The sequence below is a fragment of the Rutilus rutilus genome, assembly GCF_951802725.1.
Source record: "Rutilus rutilus genome assembly, chromosome: 6".
Lineage (NCBI taxonomy): Eukaryota > Metazoa > Chordata > Actinopteri > Cypriniformes > Leuciscidae > Rutilus > Rutilus rutilus.
Window position 1 is genome coordinate 13529231 of NC_140214.1, and position 15047 is coordinate 13544277.

Below are 15047 nucleotides of genomic sequence, written 5' to 3' on the forward strand. Positions count from 1 at the left end.
GATGGATTGTGTAGAAATCAGCCAGTCTCTGGGATAGTGAAGAAAAGAAGAGACAGATGGAGATCGCAATAGCTTTTATGCAACCCATACTTAATTAATAACCTCTCACTTACATAAACACAAATTAAAAAAACAAACAAATGAGCAGAAATGTAAATCAGCCAATTGTACTCGCATATTGTAGATCTCAGTGAAAATAATGAACAAAACTTTGCAATAAATACTTTTAGCAATTACCTTTAACTACACTTTGCAACAGAAATCCATCCCACAGAATATAAAGAAATGGGAAGACAGGTGATAAACAGCCTGATAAAATGCGCAAAAAAGCTAAATACACCCATTAAATGTGTGATATACATCCTAGCACAGGCATTTGCAATTACGCTGACCAATTACTCACTGAGACTGTGGCAGGAACATATTCCAAGGATAATTTAAAGCCCATGATTCAACTTCCCCAACATAATATCTATACGGCCATTAAACCTTGAGGAAATTAGAGAGTTAGATGAACTTTAGAGAGTTTATAGAAACCATCTGTGGGTTAGTTCTGCATATAGAACAAACTAAAATCCATCTATCCTTAAACAATGAGAAAGATCAGCCAAAATAAATTAAAATGCTATTTCATTTCCTGAAAGTGAGCTTAAGCTTATCTGATTCTAACCCTGCGACATACTGAAATTCTTTAGAAATGTAAGTGAAATTTCTGTTATAATATTTAATTCAATGTAGCATTATGATAGATAAACAGAGAGACAAGATAGATAGATAGATAGATAGATAGATAGATAGATAGATAGATAGATAGATAGATAGATAGATAGATAGATAGATAGATAGATAGATAGTTTTAGAAGATCTGAAATCAATTGTCCAAAGTCCTTGAAAATGGCACAATCCAGTAAAAAAACTAAACAAGCTACAGCACAGAAGTGCAAATAAAAAGGGCTGACAAACGTACAGGAGAAGATGACACACACACACACACACACACACACACACACACACACACACACACACACACACACACACAGCACAGCACTGAAAGGAGAGAATGAAAAAGTTACTTGATCAGGCATCAATCGGGCAGTCTGTGGGCTCACTTCTGCTCATCTGCTGTGAGGCTCACAGCATCCCCTAATGCAGCCACCCCTTGACACACACAGTCCAGCCCTCTACACACACACACACACACACACACACACACACACACACACACACACACACACACACACACACACACACACACACACACACACACACACACACACACACACACACACACACACACGAGAGAACAGAAAAGGGGGACACACCTGTATCCACATCTGATTCACACATACACACACCTGGAATTCTAATCAGCCTCATTAGGATATAACAACATTCATGTGCTGTTGAGGAGACTTTTGACGGAAAGAAACCAATTATGAGGTAGTGTTGAAAGGGCTGAGAGAGTGAAACAGGGAGCTAATTTACATCTATAAATACTTCATGATGCTCCACGGCCTCCTCCTAACACCAAAAACACCACACACACAAACACCAAAAATGAAGAACACTCTCCTACACAGTCTGACAGAGTCATAATTATGAAGTGAAAGTGGGAAAATGTGTGATAAGTCGGTAAAGTTTTGTGATTAGCTGGGTAAGGTTTAGGCACAAGATGCTCATGATTGTTTACCTCTTTCTTGTCTCATAAACTGAAATCAGCTCATAAACGTTGATTATTGGAGGACTCTTCCGGTGTTTTCTAGTCTCTTGTGATTGCAGCCATCTGCTTGAGTTACTCATTTTTTTCACTGTTCAACTTGAACCACTTGAGTGTGTGTCAGAGTGTGTGAAAGTTACGAGAAAGATAAGATTTGTGATTTAGATGCTTGTGTATCTTGCTCTTACAAAACAGTACTATGGTGTTTGGTTTGCTATTCTTTTAAGTACTTCAGAGTAACATGATAACTATAGTTAACGTTTACTACAGTTATATGTCTATATATTATATATGTTATATAACTCTCCATGGTATTATAAAATATCATATGAATCACAGTGCGCCTACATGATATTGCCATCTGATATTTTTAAGTACGTTTACATTTACAGTTATATTAGAGCTATAGCATTATATATTTTTTAATGTAGGCCTATACATTTAAAAATAATTTATAAATTATAAACTTTCTTTTTGTCTGATTTATCTTTCCAAATCAGTGCATTTATTTTATTCAGATATTATTTAGGTACTATTAGTATTTATTTAGTAGTATAGGCTATTTATTAATATTTTGAATTCGCTTTTATTTTTAGGTTTTCATTTTATTTTTAATTTAAGTTTTGGTAATTTGTAATGTGCTTAAGTTCGTTTTTTCATTGAATACTTGGTCACACTTTAGTTTAGGGTCCAATTCTCACTATTAACTAACTATTTGCCTCAATAAACTCCTAATTATAGCTTATTAATAGTTAGTAAGGTAGACGTTAAATTTAGGTATTGGGTAGAATTGAGGGATGTAGAATATGGTCATGCAGAATAAGGCATTAATATGTGCTTTATGAGTACTAATAAACAGCCAATATCATAGTAATATGCATATAAGCAACTAGGGAATTGGACCCTAAACTAAAGTGTTACAGAATATTTATATTTTATTTTCGTCTTTATTTAAATTAAAGAAATTTGTAGTTTTAATAGTTTTAGTTTTAACAATAACAACACTGGTCCAAATATGTGTATTAGAATATTAGACAAATTAAATAATCCGACAACTTCGCAATTGGCCATTATTGTTTTGTAGTCCGCCTGATATCTAACTTTTAAAGTTCATATAAATGCGCTTGCTAACAGTACTTTTTTTTTGTAAAGGATGGGGGCTAAATAAGCGTGTGTTGTGTAATCCTTGCTTTAATGAATGTGATTAACAGAAAATAAATGTGTATATTGGTCTACTCACAGCCCTTTGTTCCCATAATTTATGCAGCTGCCTTTAACATCATGTCACTTCATTTACAGCCTCCCCCACTGATGCTGGTGTGTGTGTGTGGGTGGGTGGGTGTAGGTGTGTGTGTTAGAGAAGCCATTAATGAAATGATTTATGTATATTCTTACAATCCTCTGTGACTTTCCGTGATTGTGTGAGCATGCGTGTTTTGGCTAATGCATGTAAGACATAATAATGTAATGACTTATAATTCTGGCTTTTACATTTTAAACATAAGACAAATTGCTCCTTTGATATGTGATGTTTTCCCATTGCAATCTGAACAGGTGTGAATATGTGTGTGTGTGACGCTGTGACAGATGTTGTGCATTATTTGTTGGAAATTTACTATTGGGAGTTTTTCCAATCTGTGCATAATGTACACTACACTGTCATTTTCATGCATATTCTAGATAATGGAGCAAAAATGTTTAAGCAACTCTGGCTTTTCATTGTAAATGTAGTACCTAGAACCAATCCATAATGCCACAAAATCTAAATATTTTCTGAGTCATATAAAAAAAGGTATTATTAATCGATACAACGATAATCCAAACATTCTAACCATAAGTAACTTTGCAACTACATGTCAACTACCAGTCATTAAAGTATTAGTAGGCTGTCTGCTTGATTTCTGCTAACACTTTATTGTAATGCTCCCTCAACAGACATTCTACTGACTATAAGTAACTTTGCAACTACATGTCAACTAATTATACTAACATAACTGTCTACTAATACTCTAATGAGAGTTAGTTGACATGTAGTTGTATTAGGCCTATACTTGTAGCTAGCAGAATGTCTAAAGTGGACTATTGGATAAAAGTGTAATTTGTAAACTACTTGCCTTCAAGAAATAAAATCACAAATAAGATCTCTCCATGATTTCTCCTAGACAGCAAATGGAAACTTCTGCACAAGTTCCTGCTACTCAGAATTTTCTTTTCATAATGATCCTTGAAACCTCATGTGTCGCCTGTAGATTTGTAGAGATCTAAACGATATCTCACTCTCTGTCTGTGCTTAGATTTCATAAGGCTGAAACTTTCCATCTAAAAGTTGATACGTAAAATATATAACTCCGGTAAGTCTCCTGAGCATGAAGTAGAGCTGCCTCGGATCAAGTTTGCTTTAGGTGGATTGAAAGTTTTATTATTGTGTCATTTTCTTTTGGATCAGTCAAATTAATCTTGAAATATCTATACTAAAGATCGAGATCATGACTGACCAGGTGTAAATCCTGCTCAATATAAAGCTTTTTACCAATTTGGTTAACAAATGCACAAGAAATAATCACCTTAGTTGAAAATATTTGATAATGCGAGACCATATGAGAATATTAACAAGCACACTGTAGGGGAGTGGTTGCCAAGGACAACGGTCAAATATACAGTTTAGAGCTCATTATGCTAAAATATTTGAACTCAGAATGACTTACTAATCAGAATCAAGTATTCCAGAAAGCTAAAAATATTCATACCTTCTCATAATTGTTACTGATAGTGATTTCTAACTTTCAATTTAGCTTCAAAGAGGTAATTTGGTGGAATAAAAAGCCTCATGAAGTGATAAAATGCAATAAATAGATAATTCTCCTTAGAGGCGGTTATTCACAGACACTTAAGCAGCAGTCACAGGCGATAAATTCCTTAATCTCTGTTTGAAAATTGTTCTTCCATAGCAAGGATGTTTGCTTGGCTTTGGGCCTCTACTGCCCTCCTGTGTCATTTAAAGGAAACAAGAGACACGTTATGAGAAATGGCATCTGGTATCCACTTATCAAACCTACTTGACTGAAATCGTCTTTGAAATGGCAAACAATTCAACCGTGCTAGTAACTGATCCATATACTGTTAATAATATTTTTCTTAAATTCTCCTACAAGGCAATGACAGTCTGCCCTTGGTTATTTTAGTTGGTTTCCGCATTTACGTTTCAAATTTAAATGGTACGTATTACAATGTGTCATGTTACTATGTTTGAAGGCCTACCATGTTTTTGACACGTAGGCTATATGGTTAAACCATGTTTTTTGAACTGCACCACGCGGTAATGCATGCTTTTCTTTGGAGTAGGCCTACCAGTATAGTTAAGTAGGCTACCATGTGGTGAGTAAGAATTGTTTAGAAATACATTTATGTATGTTACTGAAAGAAACAGTAAAGACTTTTACATCGTCAGAAAATATTTCTATTTTAGATAATGTTAATGTAACTTTCTATTCATTTCTATGAATCGTTTTTGTGATGTAAATGCAGCCTTGATGAGCATGAACCTTTTTCTAAAACATTAATAAAAACTTACTGACCTCAAACTTTTAAAAAGTATCATGATATTCTTTGAAGTTCCATGCAAATCTAGTTGTATTTGGTGTTTTTGATACGTTACCCTGTTAATACCATGTTTTTGGACATTTATGTACCATGAAATCTTTGAAGTAGGCTATCTTGTGTAAATATGGAATATGGGTATCATTTGGTACCATGGTATAACAATGTACCATGGTGTTATTATCTGTCTGGAAAAGGCTAGTCACAGAGTACAGTAAAAAGAACAACAGCACATGTGATATTCAGTTTTTTATTCATTCAATTACATTTAGTAGAAAATAAAGTTCATTTAGGGCCGGCAAATTCTTAAACATTATCCAGTTGCATAAACAATGCCTGATTAAGACAACAGTAATACTGCTATGATATTGATCGAGTAGACGGAAAATGATAAGAATAAGTTAGTCGCACACTACAAAACTTCACATGGGTAATGTCGGACATGAAGGGGAGGTACATCCACCAAACCAAACGAGAAATCAAGCGATGATTAGTGCAAATATTGGTTCTGTTTATATATTATACTTTACAAAATATCATTCTATGGTTTTAAAGATAAATAGATAAAAATGTTCCTTTATGTCAAAGATTGTCAAAAGACTGGGAGAGAGACAGAGAGAGAAATAAAGGAATAGTTGTTAAGTGCAGAAGGTTAAGAATGATGGTTAAGTAAAAGCGGGAGCAAAACAATTCACTTGAGTAAGCAAGAATATGCTGAATATGTGAGTGTAAAATTGTCTGAGAGAGTCTTTATGAATTCATCAAGGTGCAAATCCATCTACTGATCATATTTCTCCCTCTCTCTCCTCTCAGCATCACAATGACCCTCTGTTTTCACAGGGCTTTGGTTCAAATGGTTGTCATGATGCTTCAGCGTTGCTTGGCTCCAAACTCTGATGACCTGCAGAGGTAAACAGAGGAATAGAGAGAGAGAGAGAGAGAGCAATGAATGATGGCCTACTTACGTTACCTGTTTACTAATCTGGCTTAGTTAAAGGTCAGTTCAGAACCATCTGTCTGTGGACACACAAACACGGACAGGTGCACACTCGCACGCTCACGATACATTCACATGTAACAGGAAAGATTTCCTCTAATTACTGAAGCAGTTTCCAGTCAGACTAGACAATAAAACTGCTTCTCGCTTCCAAGAAGTACATATACACACAAAACAACACAGTACCGGGGAAATCCAAAGATTTATTTCGTTTCGGAGGGAGTCTAGGTTTTTTCACAGGGGGTTTGCGATCTGAGGATCTCTCCAGATCACAGCGGGTATCCTGCTCCATTCCTAAAGGAGTAAATACAGGGGGCACACACACAGGGAGGGATAGGCACGACGTGAGGATCAGGCTGATGCGAAGCTGATGTATGAAAGCATGCTGGAGCAGTAGGGCTGTCAAAATGGCTGAAAAGCTAAATTCGAATTTCTTTCTTAATTATTCGCAAAATTCCAATTATATTCGAATTCTGAAGGCAATACTTAAAGGAGCCGTATGTAAGATTGTGGCCCAAACTGGTACTGCAATCACTTTCAAATTACTGTAGAGTGGTGTATCCCCCCACCTCCCCCCCCCCCCTGACTCGAGGTTGCCAGATAGGCTGCAGGATCCAGCAGGAACGTAGGCTGCTACGTAGCTGTGGTAACTAGAGCAGAGCTGGCAACCCCGATGCCGAAACACTACTGACTTCGTGATTGGTAGATAGGTGGAGGGTGGCGCTTCAGGCCAAAACACAAGATGACAACATCAACATCAGTTGAGGGCTGCAACTTCACTTTTTAAATGACAATATCCTGGCCGGACTACTGTTGTCAGTGATATAAGTATTTGAAATGAACATGATTTCTTAATGTCTAGTGACATATCAGGGCCATTTTATGATTAATTGAAATACATTTCTTACATACAGCTCCTTTAATGTGAGAGGGAAAAAAGTACTGTATTGTCTCCTATGCACACAAGAGGGTGCAAGTGAGCGCAGTAAGCGAATATAAAGCAAATCAAGCATCGCATCTTTTATTGAAATGAAATTCACTTTTTAAAGTACATTAACTTTTAAAACAATTGTTCTTTAATAAAATATAATTTCCTTAATGTGCATGCAAGGAAAATTAGGTTACAATAGTGCATAAAACTGTAAATGCATCAGTAACCAGAGAGAAAATACTTCAACAGACAGCGTAATGAACTACATGAACACAAAATAGCAAACTGCTATTCAGAAACAATCCACTTCTATTTACTACACATCTACATATTGTTGGTCAAAAACACCAGACGGTCAACTTGATCTGCAGCGAGTGCCGAGCGCTTTTTGTTGACAATGTTTCCAGCTGATGAAAACACACACTCAGGTCTGACCGATGTGCCAGGTATGGTCAAGTATGTCGTTGCACGATTTTTGCCACCAACTGAGAGGGTTTTCGTCAGCAGGATGCCCTTTTCCACCCTTTTTCAAATTAACAACGCAGCCGCACGTACCAGTCAGTTACGTCATCATCATGTCTCGCGTGCCTCTTGACACACCAAAGAGTAGTGTAGTTTTTTTATTTCTATTTTTTATTCGACGAATATTCGAAATTCAAATTTTTATTTGACCGCCCTATAGACCAGTAGATATTGAACGCGGACCCTTGTCGCATGCTCAAAAGGGATGTGAAGAGTGTACCTGTGTCACATGAGTTCGCTTTCCTGTTTCGATGTGGTTTCATGGGACCTACAGGGCTGCTTTTGACTTCATCACCTGAAAAAAACAAAAACATAATACATTCTCTACATCAGGGTTTTTTTTTTTTTTTTTTTTACAAAATCTATTTTTAGAGCTGTAAAAGTCCTTAAAATATTAATTTGATATTTACAATTTATACACTAATAAAAATATGCATTTAAGATATTAGTAAAATATTTATATAATAATTTTTTACATTCACATTCATCAAATTTGATATTACCATTATATTCTGCTTTCTAAAAACTGTTTTAAAGTGTTGATCTCAGATACGCTGTTAACTTAATAAAAAATAAATATTTTACATATATAATATATACTTTTTATGAAGTTTTGCAATAAAGTAAAAGTGAATTATTAGATTTTTAAACAATTATTTTTTATAATTAATAATAAGGTCTTTATAATATCACATTTAATTATTTCACAAAGTTTAAATGTACAATCTATAATTGTATACAGGAAAATATATATCTTTATATTTTAGGAAAAAAGTCCCTCACTAGGGATCATCATATAAAGGAGTCCTTTGCTTGTGAACCAAAATGTAACTTTAGCTTATGGAAAGTTCAACTACCAGTATGACATTTTGACGTAACTGCTGTCTCTGAATGAATTACCTTGAAGTAAAGCAGAATCTACTGAAGCAGAGTGAAACACAGGCTTAGCAGAGGTGGGCGGAGGAGCTGGTGGCTGATTCTCATTGGCCACGTCATTTGGCGTGGAGCCAATGGGAGACGTGTGAGGTGAATAATAACATGGCTGAAAGGAAAGATATAATCAAAAGCTGTTTTAATGACACATAAAAGACACACTCCCACTCAACAATCACTGACATTATGAATCAAAGATGTTTCACGATACTATGATCCAAACACCTTTTCGGGGATAGGTGGAGTCTGTCCTTCTGGTTCTTTTTGGTCTTCTCCACATCTCCAGTTCTCCTTTTCCTCATCCTTCTCCCTCAATTCTCCAGAATCTTCAGTAGATTTATCTAGGGACAGAAAAATAATGACCATGCTCATACTATTGCATATTAACTCTACAGAGAGTTAAATAGTGTAATATGCTTATTAAAACTAGTTTACATAAATTGACTTTTCAAATAAAAGACTAAATATGCAGATATATTATTATATATATATAATAACATATACCAGAGCTCTCCTCCAGATGGCGCTGGCGTGTCTTAGCCAGGCTTGGCTTGGCGTTCTGAGGCGGTGGCTCTGGTCTTTTTCTGGTTTCCAGCAGCTGAGGGTCCATTATATTGTCTACCTTTTTCTGGCTGTCTGAATGTAATTCCTGTCTTCCTGTTTCTGTCTGTCTGTCAAGAGATGGAGTGTGCCCTTTAGCAACAATATCTGAATGTCGGTCCATCTCAGGGTCTCCGTATCCAATCTCTTCAGATGAGCCGAACACCTCACTGTAATCAGGCGACTGCAGGAAACAGAAAGATAAGAGTGTGAGAGACTGTGGTAAAATTCATAGTGTGTATAAATTAAATACACATCTCTGATAGCCTTTCAAATATTATTAATATAATCTGATGTTTCTGGAAATAGTCAAAAGAATTAAATGCATTTATTTTATTTTAATTACATTTTACTTCCTTCAAATTCAACCCAGTTTTAAGAACTGAACAGGAATTTAAATGATGACATGTGGTGGACTACCTGTCTCTGTGAGAAGCAGGAGGGGCTAATTCCCATCATTCCTGGCAGGGGTATACCCTGCACGGGCCGTCCCGACAGCTGAGGGGTCCTCTGAACACCCGGCCCAGCCAACCTCCCATTGGTGCTTTCAATGCCTGGGTCTAACCTCCCACGATCCTTTTGGTGTTGAATCATGGAGTACACATTCTCAGTGGCAATACTGAAAAAGCAAAAAACAACCAAGATTAAGAGTTTGACTTATGTTGTCTGATTTATTAATGTAAAACAACGACTTTATAATGTATTATTTCATTTACAACTACCATTTAAAAGTTTGGGTTTCAGTACTTTTATTCAGCAAGGGCATATTAAATTAATCAAAAGTTACAGTAAAACATTTATAATGTTACTAAAGATTTCTGTTTCAAATAAATGCTATTCTTTTGAACTTTCTATTCATCAAAGAATGCTAGAAAAAAATGTATCATGGTTTTCACACAAAAATATTTATCAGCATAATAAATTACATTTTTCAATTTTAAATCATCTTTATTCATATTTTGTAAGCATAGTGCATACAGTGAGGAAAATAAGTATTTGAACACCCTGCTATTTTGCAAGTTCTCCCACTTGGAAATCATGGAGGGGTCTGAAATTGTCATCGTAGGTGCATGTCCACTGTGAGAGACATAATCTAGAAAAAAAAATCCAGAAATCACAATATATGATTTTTTAACTATTTATTTGTATGATACAGCTGCAAATAAGTATTTGAACACCTGTCTATCAGCTAGAATTCTGACCCTCAAAGACCTGTTAGTCTGCCTTTAAAATGTCCATCATGCTTTGGGGGTGTTTTTCTGCACATGGGACAGGGCGACTGCACTGTATTAAGGAGAGGATGACCGGGGCCATGTATTGCGAGATTTTGGGGAACAACCTCCTTCCCTCAGTTAGAGCATTGAAGATGGGTCGAGGCTGGGTCTTCCAACATGACAATGACCCGAAGCACACAGCCAGGATAACCAAGGAGTGGCTCTGTAAGAAGCATATCAAGGTTCTGGCGTGGCCTAGCCAGTCTCCAGACCTAAACCCAATAGAGAATCTTTGGAGGGAGCTCAAACTCTGTGTTTCTCAGCGACAGCCCAGAAACCTGACTGATCTAGAGAAGATCTGTGTGGAGGAGTGGGCCAAAATCCCTCCTGCAGTGTGTGCAAACCTGGTGAAAAACTACAGGAAACGTTTGACCTCTGTAATTGCAAACAAAGGCTACTGTACCAAATATTAACATTGATTTTCTCAGGTGTTCAAATACTTATTTGTAGCTGTATCATACAAATAAATAGTAAAAAAATCATACATTGTGATTTCTGGATTTTTATTTTTAGATTATGTCTCTCACAGTGGACATGCACCTACGATGACAATTTCAGACCCCTCCATGATTTCTAAGTGGGAGAACTTGCAAAATAGCAGGGTGTTCAAATACTTATTTTCCTCACTGTAGTTGTGCTTGTGTGTCAATTGTTTTCTTTGTGATAACAATTAAAATATTCATAACTGATTATGCTGTAGTCAATGTTGATATTTTTTTTCCTATGCATTTTATTTTGCTGCAATAGTAGCCCTTTTTGCTAAATAATTTGATCAGATAAATACCTTAACCAAGTTTAGTGTTTTACTTCTATATAAAATATAACTAAATATTTATATTTTGATGGTTTAATCAAACTTGTAGGGCAAATATCCCTTCCGGACATCACTTTTGGCCACTACTGTATTAAATTATGAATGACTCACTTAGTGCGACATTCCTCCCCACAGGCCCCGCTCCTTCCTGTAGGGTCTGGCTCCTGATATGATATGGTAGAGTTTCGGTTCTTCCTGAATCCTGAAAAGATTGACAGCACACTACGTCGTTTCTTCCTCCTCAGAGCCTGAGCGTGATGGTGGGATGACAGCTGACTACGAGGCAGAAAGTCAGGGTGTCAGAGATAAGATAACGTCCACATTTATGCATGCCCACATTACTTCAACCTTTAAAACCTTCATTGTTAGACTTCATTACTACACAGAAGTGTTCAGTGCTGAAGCACCTGTCTGGTAAAACTCTCTTGGTGTAGAAGTCAGGCAGTCCATCATCCAATAGAGATACCCCACCATTCTCCGAGCAGTGCTACAGGACGACAAGAGAAATAATGATAATGATGTCTGCTTTTGAGGACTGAGGCTGGAGTAGATCATCTCTCTAAATTTGTGTTAGATGATGATGCTGTCATAGTGCTGTGTCTCACCATCTGGATTTGTTCCTCTATATTATGTCAGTGCATTAATTTGATCAACAGGCAAAACAGAGACAATCAGAAGTGATTGAAAAGAAGAGAGCCTTTAATGCTTGATGCTGTAATTCTGGAGACCATGCAGAAAATATCTGTGCTTACGTTTAGTCAGATTTCTGAGAAAAATCACGTTAACAAGAGAACGTGATTAAAATCACCCCCTCCTCCTCGTTAACATCTTGAATGGTTGTTGGTTAACCTATTTTAATTAAAATTTAGCGTATTTTTGAAGAATATCTCCTGTAGAATACATAAACCAGCGTGATTTTGACTTAATTTACTGCAAATCATACTTAACTGCAGTATGTTTTTTTTTTCTCTTTAAGAATCCAGAACTGATTACTTTGCTAGTCAGCGGAATAATAGAAGTTACAAGAAGACTGCAGGGGATACAAGCAATTCAACGACAACATGATAAGGAATGCCTCTGGAGGTGCAAATCTAGACTGTCTGCAACAGATTTAATTACAGGTGAAATTCAGAATTCAGTTTGATGTGATCGTGTTCTCCCGCAATACACCAAGGCCCCGGTATATGACTGGTTGCCAAGTGTATCCATCAAACTGAATTGAAGACAATATTGATCACAAAAAAAAAAAAAAAGATGAATATGTGGCTAATATCAAACTATAGGGCAACGACACAATAGGAGGCAAAGCCTGAAATGATCGGAGTGCAGTGTTAAGTAATTTTATGACATTTACCTTATTTTAGCAATAAACATGCTATATGAAGATATATGAAAAGTAGTATTGGTGTGGTAATACTGGCAATGGCATTGGTTCTTACTGTCTCAAAAGGAGCATGTGCGGCTCTGTGCTTTCGTGGTGGCCGCGGTCTGACGTGGGTCACATGACGCAGAGGTGAACCCTGTGTGGGCAGGGTGGACAGACCTTCCCATGATGCAGAGCGTGAAAGAGGAGCAGACGTCTGAGGAGTGGACACTAAAGGTGAGGAGTTAGGGTCGTCACCTAGACCTAGAGGACAGTGAATCACATCAAATTAATTAGATGATATGCAAATGTATTAATGAACTAATCAAATCATTCGCAAATAATCATATACATTTTTGTAGAGAAAAGCACTCAAATGAAGACATTGTGGCAGACAAAAAGCAGTGAATGGCAAAAAGTGTCTTTAAAAAGTTGTATAAGCTTTAAAAGTTATATTTATTTATCAGTGCTATTTTTAAATGTTAACATCATAAATTGACAGGCCTAATAAATGTTATATAAATATTATAAATATGATATAAACAATGAATGGGTTTAAACTGAAAAATGTATAAAGTATACATGACTTGAAAGCACTGAATGAGTGTTAACTAAAAAATGAATGGTTTCATCCTACATAACGTGTGTGTGTGTGTGTGTGTGTGTGTGTGTGTGTGTGTTTGTGTGACTCACTGAGTCTGTTGGACACGGGACGAATGCGTCTGGTCCTGGAGCTGCGTTTCTTAATGGCGATTGTGTCCTGGGTGCAGAACGACAGAAGTGAGTGAGAACATTGCAAACTGAGCAGATGATGAGGCAGCTGAGTTACAAGAGATGACAGATACTGTAAATACCACCAAACACACAGATGAGTCAGTTGTGAGTGATTCACGTAACACACTCACTATGCTGATGCCAAAGTCATCCTCCACAGCATCCAGTATGTCAGCGTGTCTGTGTGCGCGCCTGGCCGTTCCCCCGTCTTCCAGCCGTCTCATCTGTGAAATCTGCCGGAGCTGTGATGACGAACAGATGCGTGAGGAAGAGCGATGCGTGTGCACATGCTCAGAATGAACAGACGAATGGAGAGAGAAATTGGTTTGTAGTTACCAGGGTTTTGTGTGTGGCATAAAGTTCCTGAAGGATCTGGTCCACTATGGAGTTGGTGAGATATGAGACGACAGACAGTTTCACCTCCCTAAGAGTGAGAGAGATGGAGACACAAAAATACATGTTAGATCATGTTAAAACCATGCTGGGAATTCCAACTGTGAACACAGTGGCTATAGAAAAGTAGGTTTCGTCCATCCATTAAAGATTTCATGATTTCGATTGATGAGTGAGCGTTTGACTGAACAAAAATCTGGATGCACCCATGAGTGTAACAGTTTGGGATATTTCTGTCATTCCCCATTCAAGTAGACAGCTGTTTTGAAAGCTGCAGCCCAGGCGTGTTATAAAGATGGGCGCTGAGCGAACTGACTTCAAAAGGACTTTGACATAATTCTCAAGGTGTTAAACTGAGAGACATCCACCACTCAACACCCTCGTTTCTTACTCCAGAGCTCTGTTGATGTCCTGAGCTGCTCTCTCCATCAGAGCGGTGCGGATGGATGAACGAGGGATAGAAACGCGCTCTGAGATGGAGGAGAGGGGAGGAGAGAGACACTCTGCTGCGGCACAAGAAAGCGGACACAGCTCCCGGCACAGAGACACCATGGAGTCCACAATGACCTGCACAAATCCACCATCAATCACCCATCATGCCTTTCAAGTCCAATAGAACTAGAAAGCAGAAATAAATCAGGATGAAGGATGAGCGAGAGATACAATCATCACCTGTAGTTCTTTATCAGCTGCTTTGGCAAGTTCTCCTGCCAGAGAGTCCAGCCTCTGTCTCACCGGCCCGTCCACTGACAGCACGTGGGCCAGTTCACACAGCGAGGGGTACAGCTAGAGGACAGTGCAGACATAATTCACATACCAGTCATGATCTCTCACTCACCGCTTCTGTTACACGTGACATGCACGTGTCATGCAGGTGATGTCTTTCATTTTTAATGTTTGCTCATAAAAGCAATGGTAGTGGAAGTTTCTTAAATTAATAAACAGAGAACACATGAAATCAATAACCTGAATATCTGGATGTAACACAGCACATAAATAAAATCTACTACTAGATTAAATGACGTTAAGCAAATATCAGCATTAATGTGATTACAGAAAAAAAATCCACATTACTAAAATGTCCAAGCAATTGAAGTAATATATAATTTATGGAATTTAATCTTCGAGTCAA

General features: G+C 37.2%; 1 protein-coding gene across 3 annotated transcripts in view; it reads right to left on the reverse strand.

Annotated features, from left to right (window-relative positions):
• Positions 1–5550: 5550 nt before the first annotated feature.
• The window catches only part of carmil3 (capping protein regulator and myosin 1 linker 3), a 47430-nt gene continuing 37933 nt past the window's right edge, over positions 5551–15047 (reverse strand). Inside the window, exons 26-40 of one of the 3 annotated variants that reach the window (XM_084410553.1) lie at positions 14588–14701; positions 14307–14482; positions 13859–13946; positions 13654–13764; positions 13442–13508; positions 12825–13012; positions 11793–11872; positions 11497–11661; positions 9718–9916; positions 9202–9481; positions 8923–9038; positions 8665–8806; positions 7985–8059; positions 6498–6605; positions 5551–6215 (exon numbers count right to left, since the gene is read on the reverse strand). In XM_084410553.1, the coding sequence (XP_084266679.1) occupies positions 6175–6215; positions 6498–6605; positions 7985–8059; positions 8665–8806; positions 8923–9038; positions 9202–9481; positions 9718–9916; positions 11497–11661; positions 11793–11872; positions 12825–13012; positions 13442–13508; positions 13654–13764; positions 13859–13946; positions 14307–14482; positions 14588–14701 (1950 nt within the window). In that variant the 3' untranslated portion in view covers positions 5551–6174. Of the gene's footprint in view, positions 6606–7984; positions 8060–8664; positions 8807–8922; positions 9039–9201; positions 9482–9717; positions 9917–11496; positions 11662–11792; positions 11873–12824; positions 13013–13441; positions 13509–13653; positions 13765–13858; positions 13947–14306; positions 14483–14587; positions 14702–15047 lie in introns of all 3 variants that reach the window. The other 2 variants (XM_084410554.1, XM_084410552.1) reach the window with 2 other exon arrangements.